Source organism: Asterias amurensis, chromosome 7 (genome assembly GCF_032118995.1).
Source record: "Asterias amurensis chromosome 7, ASM3211899v1".
In the NCBI taxonomy this organism is placed as follows: Eukaryota; Metazoa; Echinodermata; class Asteroidea; order Forcipulatida; family Asteriidae; genus Asterias; species Asterias amurensis.
The window spans coordinates 19,880,580-19,901,498 of NC_092654.1; the positions used below are offsets into that span (position 1 = coordinate 19,880,580).

At 38.3% G+C, this 20,919-nt stretch overlaps 1 protein-coding gene and 1 long non-coding RNA gene across 3 annotated transcripts; one reads left to right on the top strand and one right to left on the bottom strand.

Moving 5' to 3' along the window:
* Positions 1-333: 333 nt before the first annotated feature.
* On the bottom strand, positions 334-20,138 carry LOC139939435 (uncharacterized). 2 transcript variants are annotated; one of them, XM_071935347.1, is made up of 8 exons: positions 20,022-20,087; positions 17,151-17,248; positions 9,415-9,471; positions 8,115-8,214; positions 7,482-7,541; positions 6,413-6,748; positions 4,910-4,972; positions 334-4,353 (listed from the first exon to the last, which is right to left on the bottom strand). In XM_071935347.1, exons 5-8 carry the CDS (start codon positions 7,534-7,536, stop codon positions 4,181-4,183), a joined length of 627 nt encoding a protein of 208 aa, XP_071791448.1. In that variant the 5' UTR covers positions 7,537-7,541; positions 8,115-8,214; positions 9,415-9,471; positions 17,151-17,248; positions 20,022-20,087; the 3' UTR covers positions 334-4,180. The 2 variants fall into 2 exon arrangements, with proteins under 2 accessions (XP_071791448.1, XP_071791447.1); XM_071935346.1 differs by lacking the exon at positions 17,151-17,248 and having other exon boundaries at positions 20,022-20,138.
* On the top strand, positions 9,906-13,133 carry LOC139939436 (uncharacterized). Its single transcript, XR_011786307.1, has 2 exons — positions 9,906-10,919; positions 11,650-13,133. It is a non-coding gene; the product is annotated as an uncharacterized lncRNA (long non-coding RNA).
* Positions 20,139-20,919: the final 781 nt, after the last annotated feature.

A 20,919-nucleotide genomic window follows, 5' to 3' on the forward strand; every position in this document is an offset into this window, starting at 1 on the left:
GTAACAATTTTATCATGAAACTTGGCACGTTTTCTTTTGTAACATTGTGCAGTGGCGCTCATACCTTCATAACCACTTAACTACATGCTTGGCTTTCTGAAGTCCATTGACTGGGTTCATTGACTATGAACTTCACCCCTTAAAGGGAGGGTCTTACTTTTTTAATTACTGCAAAGTTAATGATCATAAAAAAATACTTGGTAATAAAAGCACTCAACTGTTGATAATGTAACAATATTTTTAGACCGAGAGACAGTTCCGTTAAAAGGAATGTTTTTTTTTGAGAAAGGGAATCAAAGACATTCATTATTTTATTATAATTTATTCGGCGTATCAAAAGTACACACACAATACAGAAAGAACAAACCAACAATACATTAACTAATTAATTGCACATGTCTGGAATTTAAAAAACTGCCCCAATAATAACTGTGATTTGAAAGCTTTCAACTCCGATGAACGTTATTAATTTGTCTACATTTTGTTCTGTGAATCTCGTGAATTATTTAGAGGATTGTTTTTTTTTTATAAATATTTTTTACATTAATGTGAACGAACACCTCAATTTCTTTTGCATTAATTTGTTGTTTAACTGATTCAGTTATTATTGTTTGTTTATTGCTATTATTTTAAAGTTGTTATCCTTTTTTCTTCCTGGTTTTTCTTTTCTGCCCCCTCCCACTCTTAATATTAAGACTCACAATGTTTCATACTTGGGCCAAGTTAATTAATAACACTTCTTAGAATAATGTTCAGTACTTGGCCTAGCCTTGCTCAAGGCAGTCGAATTGTTCACTCCGAAAAAAGACCGCCGCTGTATAAAACCCACCCGTATTCACCGTGCGTAACATCGCACGAAACGATGCCCCCGAACACTATCCGCATGCGGAGGCCGTCAGGCCGACAGCCTTGTAGGGTCTGTGTTGAAGCCACTGACCTCATTACTATAATAAGCGAAGAGTTCCCACGGTCAGCTAATTACCCATAATGCCCGCGAAAGATGAGACATGTCTACATCACACACCACCACACCACGGACGCTCAGCGAGCATGACAGGCGTGCGTGATTGGACGTCAAAATGAATTATTAATTTGCCTCACATCCTGTGTTGTCTGATAGGTCAGACGAAAGATATACATATTCATGAGCTGCATACTAGCATATCCGAGAGCCCCCCAATTTTTTCCACATGTGGACATTTTTCAATACAACACATTAAACCCGGAAGTTACAGACCCGTCAAGGCTGTCGGCCTGTCGGCCTCCGCATGCGGTTAGTGGTACGAGTGCGGATGACTTGTGTGCACTGAGTAGCCGTACGATGCGAGAGTGTGTATACGGGTGGGTCATGCGGTGTGATCGCACGCACCACGCACAGGGTATACGGGTTGGTTTACAGCGGCGACTTTTCGGAGCGAATAATGCGACTGCCTTGAGCAAGGCTATACTTGGCCAGATTAGTTGTTCACAGTTCCCCAATGAATGTTCCATAGTTAACGTGAGCCCTCTCATAATCCACACATCCACAATGTTACATATACAGGGGTGGATTTCACAAAGAGTTAAGACTAGTCTAATATCAACTTGGGACGAGTTACTCGTCCTAACTTAGGACTGCCCATACATTTTTAATATCTCCTAGGACTAGTCCTAAGTTAGGACTAGTCCTAGGACTAGTCCTAGGACTAAGTTAGGACTAGTCCTAAGTTAGGACTAAGTTAATCACTGTTCCACCAAACTATCCATTCGGTACTTATTATTTACACCCTCAACGTTCCAATACCTGGTACCTTCTAATTATTCACATCTGTACATTTTCTTTCCTCAAATCCGAGATAATATTTTATCTTAAACTACTTTTTATTTATTTACAGCATAGTTTATTTTACCAACAACTTGCAACTTTGTTATAACATATTATACCATGCATTATTTTCATTTACTTTCTTAAAAAACAATAATCCATAAAAACAATTTCAGTTACTTATATATGTTCAAGCTCTATAAGAAAAAAAATTAATCACATCGATTACGATATAAGAGTATTGATGTTAAAAATGAAATAATAATACTGAAGTTATATAGCTAGGGTTTTCATTTCATTTTGTTTGTTTTTGGCTCAATTTCATTTAGTGTTTAAACTCTACAAAGTTGCTTCCTGGAAGCCCGTGGAAAAGTATTAGACTGCTCATGAGCGTGGCAAAGTTTTTTTTCAAGGGCGTTTTAAATTGATCGAAATATTTGCCTCTTTGGCGTTTCATATAAACGTCATTACGTCCCAAGTGTGCGCATGTGCTGTACGCCAAAATCTACATCACTTTTAGCTCTAAAGTTTGGCTACATTTGAATCGCCATCGTCCGAAGGCACTTCTCATGCCAGAAACTTATAAATTCCGAGAAAATTTGAAGCACTTGTATCATACAATCTAGGACAAACAAATGTGTAAACGTTCTTGAGATTAAAAAAGGGGGATTCTGACGTTAAGTGGACGTGGCTTACTATGGAAAGGAAAGGGGCATACTATTGAATAGTAATTCAACATTTAAAATATAAATTTGAGATAGGTGGGTGAAGCAAAACGGAATATTATTTATATGTTTTTATTTTTTTAAACGATAGTAGTGAATGGCCACTAATCGTAGCATTTTGACAGATGGCAAAAAGTCCACTACACCAATGGGGCTATTACAAAAGTTCTGTACATAGGTTCCGGTAGCTCTACTGTGGCATAAACGAACAGGCTCAGAATTGAAGCAAATATGGCGGGGAGGGGCGAAGGTGATGATTAAAGGAAGCTGGACTAGGGTTGAACATAGGGTTCATAGGGTTGAACATTTGAAGGTTCCGTTAAAAAAAAAGACGATTGCATATTATTTACAATTAAAAATCATCATTATTTATAGTTATGATATGTATAAGCCTCTATGCATATTGCAAAAGGCACAAAGAGGCCAGTTACTACACGTCACAATACCTTACGGGCAAAACTTTCGGTAAACAAAAAACATCGAGGCTGACTTTCACACATAAACACGAATCTTCATTTTTTGTCTAATTTGACTCCGTTTGGATTTTGAATTGTTTTTTTTTCCTCCAACATGTTTCTCCATGTTCAATTACAATTTAAAGACTTGTCAGACTCGAGCTAATTTAATGCACAATCAATAGTTTCAAAAGTAACATGCCTTTTAAATGTTTCCAATAATACGATTATATAAGATATTTCGTACAGTTTGTTAGCACACTATATATATATAGCAAATAATTGTTGATAAACTCATATGTTACACCATAAACCTAATAACTACAATATGCTTTGCTCTAAAAAAAAAAGCGATCACCCAGAAATCTACATTGTTCTTGCTATGTGACATTACAATAGATCCATTGTTTTTTTTTACGTAACAGGCCGCAATCGAGACAATAACTTATTCTTTAACCCGTAACGTCCAATCGGTAATTCTTATCCATAACGAGCAAACGCACACACCCTTACAAGCACCAACTTATGGGGTACTTTGAACAATGGATCAATGCTACCAAAAGGTTTTCTTTGTTTAAGAGTGGTACCCCACAAAGGATTTCTTCCGAAGAGGGAACAATAGCACAACAATAGAAGTACCCCGTAAATGCCATAATGTAAGGGTGTGTGAACGTGTGCGTTATTACTAATATATGTCACCCGCACATATTTATCAACCCGCTAAAAGCGAGGACTTCTCTTTGTTCTACTATTGGTAAACTTATCACTAAGCGATGTCTGAGTTTTGTGAACAAAGCCATCACCCCTTCACACATACTCAGAGAAATGCATTCTTAAGGAGAGCATTCCGTTGTCCCTGCACTTGATTAACAAGCCAGTCTTTAGAATTCCCATAAGGAGTCCTTTCGCTTTCCCTTTTTTGTTTTGTCCTCCGTCTCCATAAGGTACTGAAAATGAACACAGTTTTTTCCGTCGTCCTCGGTTTGAACAGGAACAAACAAAAATCATGAAACACGATTGTCAAAACCGTAAGAATGGAAACTTTGGAAAGTGGCCACACACTTGACCCTCTTTTGATATTTTAGTCACCCCATTGCTCTTTATAATTGTTTTGAGTAACTAATAAAAGTGTCTATAGTGCTTTTAATATCGAGGACCAAATGAATATTAACTACAGAACTACATGTGTACAAACCTTAAATAGCCCTATTGTCTCTATGCTTTCGTTCACGGTACAGCATCACAAATAAAACCACTGCGACACATGTCGACACTGCAAACCCCACTGATAGCAAAATGACTGCAACAGGCGACTGTGAGCTTTGTTCAACGATCCCATCCGTTCGTAGTTGGTTCTTCTTATTGTACCCTGAAAGAAAATTTAGTTTTTTTGTTAGTATAACACAATTTCAGGCTTGTAGACTGGCATGGCCACTTACAGAAGTACTCCTCAAAAATGAACAGGGTGCCATTCAAAGATGGCGCATGTGAAATGGCGTTTTGGCTGATAGTAATAACCCTATTCTCTGGTAAAAAGCATTTAGTTGTGTTCCACGAACTTGAAGATAATGAGAGTAGAAGGCTTCCCTTACAATATTACTACTAACTTGCTGAGAGGTGACTATACTTTTTTAGAAATGAGTAACACAACGTCACGAAAATGCGTTTTACATGCTGAAATAATGTTCGTAACTCGTTTTACTCATTTCTCAAAAACTACAGCACTTCAGCAAGTAATATTTTCAGGAAGCTTTCTATTATTCAGTTCTTTAAAGCGTTCAAGTTTATTGTTGATCGATGGACATTGTGTTTTGTGTCCTACAAAAAGTACCCAGACCATTTAAGTGTGTGTTTGTGATAGGGGGAGGGGATAAGGAGGTGGGGGGGGGGGCTTATATCGTCACTGAATTTACCAAATATCTTACCTGCGTCTTGGTTTGCGTCTGTTGTTAATGACGCCGGTCTTTTATCGTCCGCCCCTGGGCATGCTGCAGATACAAGAATTTGCAGTAAAGGAACGGTATTTAGCAATGGAAGTGTGACAACACATTAATAACAGGGAACAAAAATCAGCATTAATGAGGAACACTTCGAAGTGGTGCGTTTATGTAAACATGTATCAATTGTTATTCCCTAAAATTTGAATTTGAGATGCATTACTCTCTCTGTAACGCTTCTTAGATTGTGTATTCAACGTAAGTGACTATTCCTCATGTGTGGACATAACCACTTCACTGTTCCAACAACCAAAGGTATACTGATTACTCAAAAATAAAGTTGATAGCTTTAAAAACTAAAGTTGTTTTTCAGAGAGAGATAATTTCTCACTCAAACAATAAAAGGATTCAAGTTCAACTGAAGCATTTTAAGTTTGATTATGCATCTGAAAGCACACAAAGTAATTGGTGCAACAGGTGTGTTTTTCATTCATTATTCTCCTGCAACTTCGATGACCAATTGAGCCCAAATGTTCACACATTTGTTATTTTATGCAAAACATTGGGATACACCAAGTGAGAATACTGGTCTTTGACAATTACAAAAAGTTCCCAGTGACTTTTAAGCCATTGGACACTTTCGGTACAGAAACAAATAAAAGTTCACAGATTTACTACAGGGTCGACAGAAGATAATGGTGAAAGACTTCTCCTGAAATATTATTCCTTTAAAATGCTTTACTTTTTGAGAAAACATTAAAACAATATCAATTCTCGATATCGAGAATTACGGATTTATTTTAAACACATGTTATGACACGGCGAAACGTGCGGAAACAAGGGTGGGTTTTCCCGTTATTTTCTCCCGACTCCGATGACCGATTGAGCCTAAAATTTCACAGGTTTGTTATTTGATATAGAAGTTGTGATACACGAAGTGTGGGCCTTGGACAATACTGTGCGGAAACAAGGGTGGGTTTTCCCGTTATTTTCTCCCGACTCCGATGACCGATTGAGCCTAAAATTTCACAGGTTTGTTATTTGATATAGAAGTTGTGATACACGAAGTGTGGGCTTTGGACAATACTGTTTACCGAAAGTGTCCAATGGCTTTTAAGGCAGTGGACACTATTGGTAATTGTCAAAGACTAGCCTTCACAGTTGGTTTATCTCAACACATGCATAAAATAACAAACCTGTGAAAATTTGAGCTCAATCGGTCATCAAAGTTGCGAGATAATAATGAAAGAAGAAAACACCCTTGTCACACGAAGGTGTGTGCGTTTAGATGGTTGATTTCGAGACCTCAAGTTCTAAATCTGAGGTCTCGAAATCAAAATCGTGGAAAATTACTTCGTTCTCCAAAACTATGTCACTTCTCACAATGTTTTATACCATCAACCTCTCCCCATTACTTGTCACCAAGAAATGTTTTATGCTAATAATTATTTTGAGTAACTACCAATAGTGTCCACTGCCTTCAAACCTTACCTGATCTGACCGTGATGTTGATCAGGTCCTTGTCATCCCATTTGAATCCACCGTCCACGTCTTTAGGCACACACCCGTACGTCCCGCTGTCAGAGACCGTAGCTTGAATGATAGTCAGCACAGAGTCTTCTCCACTGACGCCACCCTCTGTCTTATCACACCGAAAGACCCCGTACTTTGTCGCATTATCATTGGGGATGAATTCCGTTGTCCCGTCCTCCATATAACGGAAGAACTGTGCCAACCCATCGTGGTTCCTCACGATGCAGTGAACGTTAAACTCGTCTCCTACGTGGCCTCCGGGCGAGTGGATCGTCACCGAAGTCGTTGTGATTTCTGGTTGTGTAGTTAAAAAATAATCAACAAACATGAAAAATAAAAAAATATAAAAAACCTTGTTGCACAAATGTAAAGACACAGGGGTCGATTTCACAAAGAGTTAGGACTAGTCCTACTTAGGACTAAGAGATATCAAAAACGTACAGCTAGTCCTAAGTTAGGACTAGTAACTCGTCCTAACTCGAGATAGGACTAGTCCTAACTCTTTGTGAAATCCACCCCTGGACACATTTGGTAACTGTCAAAGACCAGTCTTCTCACTTGGTGTGTCATAAGATATGCACACAATAACGAAACCTGTGAAAATTTGAACTCAACTGGTCGTCGAAGTTGCGAGCTATTCATGAGTAAGTTTTTATGCTAACAATTATTTTTTTGAGTAATTACTAATAAAGTCCACGCCTTTAAGCGCTTTTATTTGAGTGAAAATTGCCTCTTTCTCAAAAAACTACAAGTTACTTCAGAGGGTATGGAGCCAATTCTCACAATGTTCAATGTCTGTATCAACAGCTCCCTATTGTTAGTTACCAAGAAAGTTAATTCTAACAACTACTTTGAGTAATTACCAACCATGTCCAGTGTCTTTAAGATTATATTGGAATGATTAAATGTGTCATAATGTGTGATTAGTGCAGAACGCCGCGGTAAGCAGAATTATAAATTAGAGCCCAACTGTCACAACTGCAGGTTGCATATATAGCGTTATTTTTCAACTGATATTGACACTTACCCAGCAACGTGCTTACGAGGGCCAGGATAATCGGCAGGTACTTAGCATTTCCCATTCTGCCTATAAAAAGAAAATTATAATGTACATACAATTAATAATTTCTTCCAACCTCGGTTTTGTTTGATTGGAAGATTTAGGTGGCCTACTTATGTAAGTATAGGCGTTCGAATTTAAATAACAACATTGTTATTTCGGGCCGACCACTATGACCAAACCATTATAAGACGTGTTGGGGTGTTGGTGTCCATTGTTTGTTTGTTTGTTTGTTTGTTTGCTTGTTTGTTTGTTTAACCTTCTTTGTGGTTTAGTACCTAGACTGGCAAAGGTTCAACAATATATCAATTGATTCGAAAATGCATAAAATGTACTATCCCGAGGTCTTTAGTAATAAGACTAAAAACGTGAAAAACAAATCAAAATGAGAAAACAATATTAATGCCCTGCTGATTTTGAACATGAATGACAAGAATTTTTTTTGTATCTTGTCCAAATAAAACCGTTTAAATTGGTTATCAGGAAAAGCTTCACAGATATACCGGGAAATTCATTTCTCATGCAAACATTTCTCAAGCATGATTGTATAATCGAAAATCTTTTTTATTTCAACCCATTTAAAAACAATTCAAGACATACCTAATCTATACTGTTTGTCGACCACTGCAGCTCCAAAGCAAACGAGCGAGCCTAGTCAATGCCTTGCAAAAACTGCGCCGTCAACGGAGAACGTCGCAACCTGTAATGTTGGATTTATTGTTTTGGTTTTCATTATACACATTTGAGGCGATGGGATTCCCCTGTTGCACCATGACTGTTAGAGTACATGTAGGTCCATACCGCATTCATGACGCAGTACACTTAAAGGAACATTACATTTCTCTAGCGAACAGTTGCTGGCAGTTTTTAGCACTTTACTAAATCCACCAGATACATACTATAACAAACTGACAAACCTGTAGAAGTTTGAGATCGATCGGCCATCTTCGGCACGAGAAAATAATGAAAAACTGATAACATATTTTGCATGACATCGATTCACACACAAATTAACAAGACGCTCACCGAGCGATAAACTGCGAATGGGAAATTATTTCTCATCAAATAGGACATTTCAGACGTAAATATTTCAAGGGATGTTTTCTACTATCATCATCATTAGACCATGGAAGTTTCATGTAAATCTGTGATCATAGACGAGTTTTTCTTACCAATTCTGTAATACTCCTTTAATTAATATTTAAATTTATTATAAGTTCAACGGAGGTAGATGAAACACATGACTATCACATGAGAGGCATTGGATGGGTGAAATACTATCAGCATTCGTAATTTTTCTGGCACGATGCCCAAGGGTATGATTTAATATCATAAATACATGGTTAAAAAATACAGCAAAGAGATTTTATCAAGACCCCCCCCCCCCGGCCATTGATTTTGTATTGTTATTTAAGGGTATATGTAGAATAGGTCATGAACCCGGAAACTGTTCGATAAATAAAGCATCGATAGCCTTATAAGGGAGTCATCGAAACGTGTATGCTTCACTTCAAATTAAAAAACCATTTGCAAAAAAAAAACAGTTTTTAATAGACATCAAAATAACTTGAAAATCCGTGTTCCCAGGGACAAAATAATTGTGATTTCCTCGAATCGAAGACATTGTGAACTTGAAAAAAACATTTCCTGAAAACATATTTGTAATTGAGGGACGACAGGATGACACTTGAATAGGTCTACAATACCATTCAGAATTGTGTATTTCAAGACACTGTGCATTGTTCCATAACAAATTATGTATCAAGAGCATTGCACAAAATAAGAAAATTGTGACAAGAAAAACAACCTGTTGGGGAATAATATTGGCATGCGATGCGGTATAATGTTTGATAGTCTACGGATGTCATTGAGTTCTAAAGGTGTCAACAAAACGGCCTACCTGTGTTATGATTCTAAAGTGATGTTGTGCTCACTGATAAGTGTCCGTCTGTCTGTCCTGAAGCAAGTGATGGAATGAAATAAAATACACCAATTCTCATCAATAATATGAACCCTGGTGGGTTTTATATTTTTTGTCATTTCACAATGTGGGAATTCCCCATTCCAGTCCGGTGTTCTTGAAATCCAGGGCCTTGAAATCTATCGGAGACGCTGCGCATGATTTTATGCGTGCTGAATGACACCCACGCCTAGAGTAAGACTCATGAATAAGACTCATGAATATTTTGTAACACAAGACAGTTTCTGATTCTCCAAAAATATTGAGCCAATTTATTGTGTAGGGATTCATGAAATGATACAAGACATACCGTACTCTGTGACTCGTTTTGTTCGTCATACCATTCTTGCAAAGAGCCATAATGTATTATGGAGGACAACTCCAGAGTGAAAGACAGGTACTTTCAACTCGATTTAGAGTGAAGTTTGTTTCAATTTCACTCAAAAGAGTGACACAGATTGACTTTCACTCTCAAAAGAGCGAAACAGTAAATGTTTACTTCCAATTTAGGGCATTTCGGGCATTTCGGGCATTTCGGGATCACATTAACTCATTTTGGGAATTTTAGTTTAGGATAGACATTGCTTAGAAAAAAGTAATCAAGGTTTCTCCAGATTTTCTAAAATCTAAATCAAGATGCAGAGATGCTTCATACAGTTGTGTGAGCATTTAGTAATATAATTAAATTAAACGGTCTGGGTACTTTTTGTAGGACATTAAACTACCACAGTCTATCGTTAAAGGAACACGTTGCCTTCGGGCTGCGCTTTGTTGGGCGTTTTTGGGCTATGACAAGCGTTTGATGTAAAATGATTACGGTTGGAAAGATGTTAAAAAAGTAGAATATAATGATCTACACAAACATGCCTTAGAATTGCTTCACTTTTGCTAACTCTCTCGAAACAAAACGCTCCGCCATTTATGGGGGTCAAGATTTTGACTCCCATAAATGGCCGCCAAATTCACTAGTCTTATTTCCAGTCGCAGCCGTTGAACTATACGACTGAGCAATTATTAACAATTTTACGAACCCATTTGTATCTATCTCTTCCTCCATGGTTACTCCAAAAAAAAAAAACAGTTCATGAACAAAAATAAAAGGGCCTACGTTGAATTAGCTTTTTATTAATCTATCTAAGCAGCAAGTTCAGCTCACGTCCCGGGGCCGAGCGGCTGCCGTCCAGCGGGCCATCATCCCCCGCGGCCAGACCTCCCCAGACGCAGTGAACGGTTCTTGCTCGTACGGTGTAGGATTTTAGCGGGGCCAGTCTAGTAATGCGAACACTTTGTATACGAAAAAATGTCTAGTACCCGTATACTAACTAGCGAGTGGAGTTGAAAATGGACGTGTCATGACCTCCCATACCAAAACTACAGCTAGAGAATTCATCCTCTCAATAAAACACCTGCTCAGACATGTCAGAGGCGTTTACCGTGTTTACCGCGTAAGTATAGTATGCAATTGCGAGTCAAATAGGCCTATACCCCACAGTTCGTTTTTAGATACAAAATTACAGGGACTTTACTTCTCTGTCCTTTCTCTATGCTGTTTGCATGTACGTATGTAGAGTCACAGGGCAACAGGACAATGGTGTCTATTACTAATACTAGTCCATCGCCATAGGATAGATGATGTCACTTGTCTTATTTGCCAACATGATCCTTTCTTCGGGGTATACATTCATTATTTTATAGATAAAATAATGTTTATGTCTATTATGGGGATGTAATTCCTTGACCTTGGTCTTGGACAGTACTATTTGAGCTAGCTCCTGTTTACATTGCTCAGAATCATTTGACAGCAAAATTTACTGTGCGATGCATCTGAACAGGGAGCACATACTGCAAATGGTAGTTGGCAAGGAAAGCTAAAATAAATTAATACTCTTGTCCACAAAAATGAAGCTTCCATAGGTCCTTTTCAAAACCACGGCTTCGGCTATGGATTCGGCTTCAGACTCCGTCCCCTTGTCTGAATCCCTACGCAAAGCACGCTCAGTATTGTCCAAACATCTGCGGGGCCAAGCTAGCCCGAGCTGAATCCAAAGCCAAAGCCGTGGTTTCGAAAAGGGCCATAGTCTAGAAGAACTCTTTTCAAAAATTACAAAACAAAATCAGAAACGGGGAACAATTTTATTATTTTGTAACATTTTTGTATTGATACTTGCTTCCCAGGTCACAGTGAAAGTTGGGTGGTGATGTGATTATTGAAGCCGGTATGGACAAGAAAGAGTACACGTACATCAAAGAAGTTTTCCAAGCACGGTTAGATGACAACCAGCTTCTTCGCAGGACAGGAAAACTCTGCTAATTAGGCCTGGGCGACCAGTGAAAATTACTAATCGACTAGTCGCACCTCCATCCAATAGTTGCGACTACGACACTAGTCGCAACAAAATTTTAATTATCACGATGCACTGTGGCAATGTGTGCCGCAAGCACAATATAGTCTAATTCAAGCGGAAAAGATTGAAGATTTGTGTCACTGATGTCTGACTGTGTTCTGTAAGTAAATTATGTTGTCATGAATAGTCATGAGCGACTAAATTGGTTCACCAAACAGGTAGACGCAATTTTCTTTAAACTATTTTTGTAGCACGTTTAACCGAATAGTTGAAAACAATAGTCGCGACTCGACTCAGGATTCAATAGTTGGAGTGCGACACTAGTCGCCCAGGCTTACCGCTAATGGTGCAAGAATGGCCTCTACCCGCAACCGCCATCCGCCCCCCCCCCAATACCACCACCCCCACTACTACCAACAGAAGAACTTGTAGCAAAACACAAATCCACATTTTCCACTTCTTAAATTTAATTTCCATGTAACTTTCCACAATTTGGCTACAAAATTTACTGTACAGGTGTGCATAAGATATAACGTCAGTGCATTATTAGCATTATTGGCAAGTTCTAGAGTTTGTATGTAATCAAAGAGAATCTTTGTCCCAAATTTATAGGAACTTTATAAATAAATATGGACAATTTATTGAATGTTTTTACAATTCACAGCAGTACACGATGTATTTGCAAACATTAATTAAATTTGTCCTTTGCCAAAGAACACTATAGTCCCATGCAGTATCCTTAGTAATAGTTGGTGTATCTCCTCAATATTTATGCATAAAATAATAAACCTGTGACAATTTGGGCTAAATTTGGCAATATAAGCTGCAAGAAACAGTGAAAGAAAAACACCATTGCAGTATAGAAACAAGCTGTTTGACATGCCTCTCATCATGTAGACTTTATCAAGTGAGTTTTATGATCACAAATTAGTAATTACCAACATCTAAGGTATAAAGTCCCTTTAGAGAGACCAATGCCTTAGATCGAGTGATTTGGTTGTAAAATGCATATGGTTAGAAAGGATGTTTTAAAAGTAGAATAGAATGATCAACACAAGTAGGACTTGAAATTGGGTGGTTTTCCTTTAAAACTTTTACTTATTCGAACTAACATGGTCTGCTAGTCAACAATATGACTAGTTCTAAAACATCATTCTGACCATGCATTTCATAACAGGCATGTGGTTGAAATCAAAATATACTTGCAAGGGTTAAGGTTAAAAATTTGAAATGGCACTGTGTTTATCAAACTTGTTGCATCTATGATCCATGTCTCTTTATGAATACAGAATAAAGATATTTCAGATAAATTTATTTGAATACAGATTGTTTATGTTTTTGTATTTGTTGTTCTAGTGTGTTTTTTGTTACAAAATATCAAAATCTCAAATAAATAATACAATAAATATGATGATTGTATAAACAATTGGCCATGTACTTCAAATTAAACTTAATCATATTATGTCGTTGTGATGAAAACAAACTCAGCTCACATCACATTCAATGATTTGTTGACATAAATAATGTGCAAAAGAAAATAATAATAAGTTGAAATATTGACATTATGTGTTAATTTAGGAATAAGAATCTACTTGTTGAAAACAGGAAATATTGCCATTTGTAAAACCTGTTTTGCATAAATCATGTGTACATGAAAGTTGAAACTATCTGGAAATATATCCCTGATTTTACAAACAGTAACTAGGTAGTGTTACTCTATTTCCAGTACCATTCTGACACGACACATGTTGTCTGTGAAGGCTGGCTGGGTGGCAAAGTCATTTGTTGTGTACATCATGCTCCCCCGGTGTACATGTCATTCCTGTGATGTTGTGCCAACTCTAATGGTGGTCCAGAACAAGGTGCCTCAAGATCTTTTCAAATATAAACACAAACATTTTTGAAACAATTAACAAAATAAAAATTGGTTATTTGTACATGTATATGGAATATAAAACCCATGCACTTGATGTTGATTCATTAAAGTGACATTTTTGCAAATATTACCTACCTGCAGCCGATTTCACGAAACTTTACGCAACTGCTTGAGTCCACTTGTGCAATTTTAATGGCGCAAGTTGCTCCATAAACGTTGCACAAGTGGACTTACGCAGTTGCGTAAAGTTTTGTGAAATCGGCTGCTGGTCAAAGACATGATGTTATTAAAATTTGGGATGTGGCTGTTCAGTGTATAGTTTTTTGGTAATGCAACGTTGGCGAAGGAGGCTGTTTACAAGTAACTACAATGAATGAAAGCTTAAATTTGTGTTTCCTTATTAAATGTTTGTTAACATATTTACTTTGTTTCCTTTTTTTTGGGGGGGGGGGGCGGACAGATCAAAATATCATGTAACAAAACTGGACTGCTTTGACAGTACATGTGTATATTGTTATACATGCACATGCCATTGACAGTATGAAATAATCAGTCTCTTACTGCCAAGTTTGAGAAGCATTCATCCGGCCTTTGTTTGCAGCATGACCTCTCCTGTTGTGTTGGCATCTCCCTACAGTTGGTACAAACACACCAGCTTGGTTGGGTTTGATGAGGTCTCCAAGATGTTTACGCCAAGTCCTGGCATCTGCTCACATAGTACCTTCAACAAGAAATTCATAACCATTGATATAACTTATTAGTTCTCGACAATTTTATTTTTTATTGTTTGAAAGGTCACACTTCTTTGAAAGAATTCGGGTTGACTTGGGTACGAGTTGACTTGGGTACAATATTTTGGGTAAACTGTTAAAAATATACAAAAAACATTTAATAAATCTGTACTATTTAGTATTTTTAAAATGTATTTCTACAATTTTTACAAACGTCCTCCCCTTCCCTGCCAGATAAACGGCTCTTTTAATTGTAGCAACAAAGTAAATTCGGGTAAATTATGCCAAGTCATTAGGACGCTGGACACTCGATTCAAATCCCCACCCCCCATCTATGCACCGAGTGAATAGATCTACAAAATTACATGTAAACTAGTCATAGTACATGTACATTTATGTACTCTCACAACTCAGTGTACTGTTGCGGCTGTCATGGCTGTGAATTTACGTGTCATGTCCACAATAATAACTAACAATAACATTGCATTGGGTATAAACAATCACGGTCCGTTCTCTCTCTCTCGTCGGCTAGTCCATGTCCCACTACATTATTCTTACCCTGATTGGCGAGGTGTCCGTTCCTTCTTTTTGGACGTGTCTTCAATCATCTCTTTGCGTAGAGCAATGAGCCGAATCTGTGTTTTTCGGCGATCCATTTTGACAGCAAAATGGTGTGTTTACATTTCACACAACGTCGTATGGTAGTGAACGGTATGTTACCTCGTGTTCTTCTGGTAGGTTTAGGCCATTGGCTACGGCGCCAGCCTAACTGCTGTGCATCGCGCATAAACGGACGATCGTTTTGACGGCTTGAAAAACGTATATATTTCGCGGGCCATGTTTCGGGGTCAGAGGTCAGTGTTTGTTTTTTTTAATTACCATTCACTAATTACAACACATTAAATGTGTTTTATTGCAAGAACAACTCTTAATAAGTATAAGGAACACCCTCAAACGTGAAATTTTGTGAAATCTGAAGGCAACGTGTTCCTTTAAGCTTCAAACGGTGTAAGTTTAATGTAAATCTGTGGTTGTAATGTGTTGTGTTACATAAAGAACCCCAATCCTTTAAATACCCAGTCGTGACACATGTGTCCTTAATAGCCAGACCGATTGACAGATATGCGCGCTATAAGAAACCACTATATCTATTTATTGTATTTATTAACTCAATTGTAATGTCTCATGGTGGTGGGGGGGGGGGTGGTCAATCCCACTGCCCCTCCCTGAATCTGCCACTGATCAGATCTGTTTATCAAGAATTAGTATCAAACAAAAACTATAAGGACGCGGTATCATACAGTCGAGCCACATGTGTGGTTGCCCAGTGTCGTATAACAAGACACTGGTTGGTTCACGTGGCCATAACGATAAAAGCAAAGATTTTATGCAGCCGTGATTTGATTGATGGCTGCTTTTAAAGATTCCATGTACCATTTATGTGTCTCAAATTGTCAGGACAAACCGGGCTGATATTAGGAAAGTTTAGCTGCACGTTACACGAACAAGTACGTGAACGTGAACGGCAGAAAATTGTGTTTTTAAAATCTGACGTTTTTAGCATATACGTGAAGTTACAATCTTTCACGTCAGGTACCAGACGTCATACGTGAGCATGAAATGATGTGGTGATGTCATCTAGAAACAACACAATATTTTGACGTTCACGTTGCACGTGTTTGTTCGCGTATGGTGCAACTAGACCTGTGCATTAGACATGCGTTTGGACTGGGCAACAAACCCAGAATATTGCTAGAATATTTCACGACTCTCAGTAGTTTGGAGCATACATTTTCTGTCCATTGGCTTAATAAAGGACACAAATTTATCACTAACAACCCAAAACGGCCCATAGTGGTCACCTTAAAAGTACAAAACAACGGTAGGTATGGGTGACAGGGGGGTCTTTTGCTTTCCGAAAGGATGAAAAAATCAAAAGTTGAAATTTGAAGGCTTTGTTTCAGTAGTATTTTCTTACTAACCCAAGCCCTTTGGCCGGATCAAACAAGAGGCTTCAAATTGAACTTTGAATTTGCTGCTATTATAATAAAATTGGATGTTCGTCTGGCCAATTCATGTATGCGGAAGGGAGCTACTCAATGACAATTTCCCGCTCTGTCATAAACAATGTTAAATGTATAGAGTGAAATTCGTCAGCCTCAGGTAAAACACCAGGAGCTGTTGGACCTGCATGGGTTTGTTCTGATATGATTTCGTATAGTAATTCATGATCTAGTTTCACCTTTCTGGTATCGTTTGCCTTTGAAGATCACAAGGTCAGGAAGTGACTCTTAAAGGCACTGGACACGTTTGGTCGAGAAGCTGCAGTATTCCAACATTTGCGTAAAAAAACAAACCAGTGATTTTTTTTTTACTCAATTGGTCATCGAATTTGCAAGAGAATAATGATAGAAAAAAAAACACACCCTTGTTGTGCAACTTTGTGCTTTCAGATGCATAATAAAAGGCTCATAGCTGAAGTATTTTATTATTTTGAGAGAGAAAACTACGGTACTTCAGAGGGAGCCGTTTCTCACAATGTTTTATACCATTATCAACGGCTCCATTGCTAATTACCAAGTAAGTTGGTATGCTACGATTATTTTGCATATTACCAATAGTGTCCAGTACCTTTAAGATAATTTCGTAATGGTAATGATATTCAAAATTTAAAATGAGTACCCCGAGTCAATCATGTTCTTCCATAACTAAAGTAATGCTTACCTATCAAATGGGTTGGTTACTGCAGGTACAATGGCGGTACTTTCTCAACTCAACGTTTTAGCGTCACCCGGAGTAAATAAATCCTTTTATATGAAAGTCTATCATAAAAAGATTGTTTACAAAATTCCCACATTGCGGTGTCCGGTTCACTCATGTTCCCATGGCAGCTTTCTGAGGTTATGTTTTGTTAAATTGCCTAAACGAGCTAAACCCGGTGTAGTAGACGCTTTAAAGCCATTATACACTTTCGGTACAGAAAAAAAAATGTTCGCAGATTTACAAATAATTTACAGGGTTTACAGAAGGTAATGGTGAAAGACTTCTCTTGAAATATTGTTCCATGAAATGCTTTACTTTTTGAAAAACATTAAAACAATATAAATTCTCGATAGCGAAAATTACGGATTTATTTTAAACACATGTCATGACACGAAACAAGAGTGGGGTTTCCCGTTATTTTCTCCCGACTCCGATTAGCCTTGCTCAAGGCAGTCGCATTATTCGCTCCGAAAAGACGCAGCTGTAGTAAACCCACCCGCCGTATACTCTGTGCATGGTGTGTGCGCTCACACCGAATGACCCACCCGTATACACACTGTCACATCGCACGAATACTGTTCACACAAGTCATCGCACTCGTACACCACTAACCGCATGCGGAGGCCGTCAGGCCGACAGCCTTGTCGGATCTGTATCTTCCCGTTTTAATGTGTTGTATTGAAAAAATTCCAATAGTGGACGAAATTGGGGGGGCTCGAGGATATGCTAGTATGCAGCTCATGAATATGTATATCGTTCGTCAGACCTATCAGACAACACAGGATGTGAGGCAAATGAATTATTCATTTTGACGTCCAATCACGCACTTCCCTTATCACGACCTTTGGACCCTATCATGCGTCCGTGGTGGTGGTGTGTGAGGTAAACATGTCTCGTCTTTCGCGGGCATTATGGTAATGAGCTGACCGTGGGAACTCTTCGCTTATTATAGTAATGAGGTCAGTGGCTTCAACACAGATCCTACAAGGCTGTCGGCCTTACGGCCTCCGCATGCGGATAGTGTACGGGGCATCGTGTCGTGCGATGTTACGCACAGTGAATACGGCTGGGTTTTACGCACAGTGGATACGGCTGGGTTTTTATACAGCGGCGGTCTTTTTTCGGAGTGAATAATTCGACTGCCTTGAGCAAGGCTAGACTCCGATGACCGATTGAGCTTAAATTTTCACAGGTTTGTTATTTTATATATAAGTTGTGATACACGAAGTGTGGGACTTGGACAATACTGTTGTTTACCGAAAGTGTATAATAGCTTTAACGTCTGACATCAATGTGAAACCGCTTCTGTTTGTGTGTACTGTGCAGCAGGCAACGGGATCATAGTTTTAAAATTTGTCTTAAGCCCATCACTTCGAAGTGAAATGATCGAAATGCTTTATACTATTGAAAGCTCCTGTACTTATAAAGCAAGTAAGTTTTTATCGCATAATCTTTACCTTGATCACCAAACGTGTAGTTTGTGGATACCAACCGAGTTGCATGTTTTCACACATAACTCAGTTTAAAATAACGCTTTAGCTGTTATGAACTCTCGAAGGCCGAAAAGACAGATGCTTGACAATGCAATTTCTGTGTAAAATAGCCCCCCCAAAAAAAAAAAAAAATAAATAAATAAATAAAATAAAAAATAAAATAAAAAATAAATAAATAAATGAAGAAAAATAAATAAATAAATAAATGAAGAAAATAAATAAATAAATAAATAAATAAATAAATAAATAAATAAATAAATAAAATAATAAAAATGCAGATTGTTACTTCCCGATGTTCATTGCTGTTGGACCATTCTGTAAAAGGGGTGTTATAAGGCAGCGCGACAGTGCGTGTGCGCTGTCCGTTTACACTGCCCGCTGTTCACTCACTTAAAGCACTGCCGCACTACTGCAGCACCCCTTCAAACACCCCTTTTACAGAATGGTTTGGTCAAACTCGGCTGTGGCTCGGTCGGGAGGTAGTCAATTCAATTGGCTGGTACCTGCGGTTGGGTTCAGCGCTTGGGGTCAGCGCATGGTAACCAGCGACAGGTTCAAAAATAGAACCTCGGAAATTTGTGACTGTTTCGCTCCCGGAATCTGGTAAGTTTTTGTCCTTTTTTTCAAAATATTTTCTCAATTGTTTTCGAATTTTATTCATTAGACATTGAGGATTAAGTTTGTGTTCATAGAATTTGTGTCATTATTTTTTAAAGTGGTAAAAATGAGCAAATCAGTTGACTAAAATATTTCTCCCCGCATCGAATGGGAGTGACTCGTAACCCTCCGGCTACGCCGTCGGCAGGAGGGTTACGTTATCGCAACTACTGTGAGATAAGCATTATGCTAAAATAAGGAACCAAACTACGCTCATATCGATCATTATTTGCTCTTTTATGTTTTGACAATACTGTCAGCCAGCGTGTTTCTGAGCCGAATTAAAGTGGGGCTACACATTGTGGCTAAAGTTTGCTCTATGATTTCATTGAGTAGTTTATAACAATGGTGAATGTTCGTTTATAAAGGTAGGAGGAAGTAACATGACAGTTGAAAACGTGAATACATCAAGACGGTTCAAAGAAATGCATTGTTTATGGGCCTTTTCGAAACACGGGAGACCCTTACCAAAATTGTACGTTTTCAAAATAGCTCGACAGCGTCTGTGGCCGAGTACAAGCCCATTCCGTGGTTTCAAACATGGCCAATGCACCGACACACACCGCCGTTGATCACTATAGGCAAGAAAGCGGACGATCACGAAAACATGAAGGTATTGCCTTAACAAAAATGAAGGTGTGACACTTAATTCGTGGCAATTCATCCCCAAGATTATGCTTACCTTTGACAGAAAATATTCCTGCTGTGTCCAGTTTTATCGTGACTGTTTCAGCCCATCGCGGTCTGAGCACCGAGGCGAATGCAACTCTATTTTATAATATTATGACCAGGAAACGTGTACCTATACCTTATAGGACTAGGCCGAAGTATATATTACCCACGCATTTTGCAATAAGCCTTGCTTGGACTGGGAATCCCCGATTTATGTAAGTTTCTAAAAATAAAACGAAACAATTTCTACAACGGAGACGAGTTGTTTTACAAATTTGTTAATTGATGAGCGGTTTTATGATATTCAATTTATGATAATTAATTCATATTGCGCCCCAGTGGTTTTCCCCTGGGATTTCTTTGAATTAGTCATGCTGCACATTATATCGATTTGTTACACCGCACCAAAGCAAGTGGCATTCTTAGACTCGACTTGTTTACATCGCCATTCTTTCACATCACACAGTAGTGAATGAGTTGATATTCACACCCAGAAGTTCCAGTAAACTGAATTTTAGCCGAAATAATTGTATCTTTTATATGCAATATTTCTGAAAGATTGTTGACTGATGCTGTTTCCAAACGAAAAACGTTGTGCACAAGGTGATAAGTAGAATTGTCTGTGTCTGCTGAACATGAAATAAAATTACCGGGATCCAGACAATAAATAATGCATGCTAATCATTTTCTTAAAGGGGTTGGTGTATCTCTTTTTTTTTTTTTTTTTTTTTTTTTTTTGGGGGGGGGGGGGGAGGGGGGGTACTTGTACAAGCCACGTGTTGCTCGATATGTGACAAGGCGTACCACTCCTTATTGCGTCTTCGTTGTGTTAGTCGACGCCGTCTCGGGAACCTCTGATGGTCGCCTTCCACGCATCCCGGTCCAGCATCAGGCTGAGCATCTTAAGC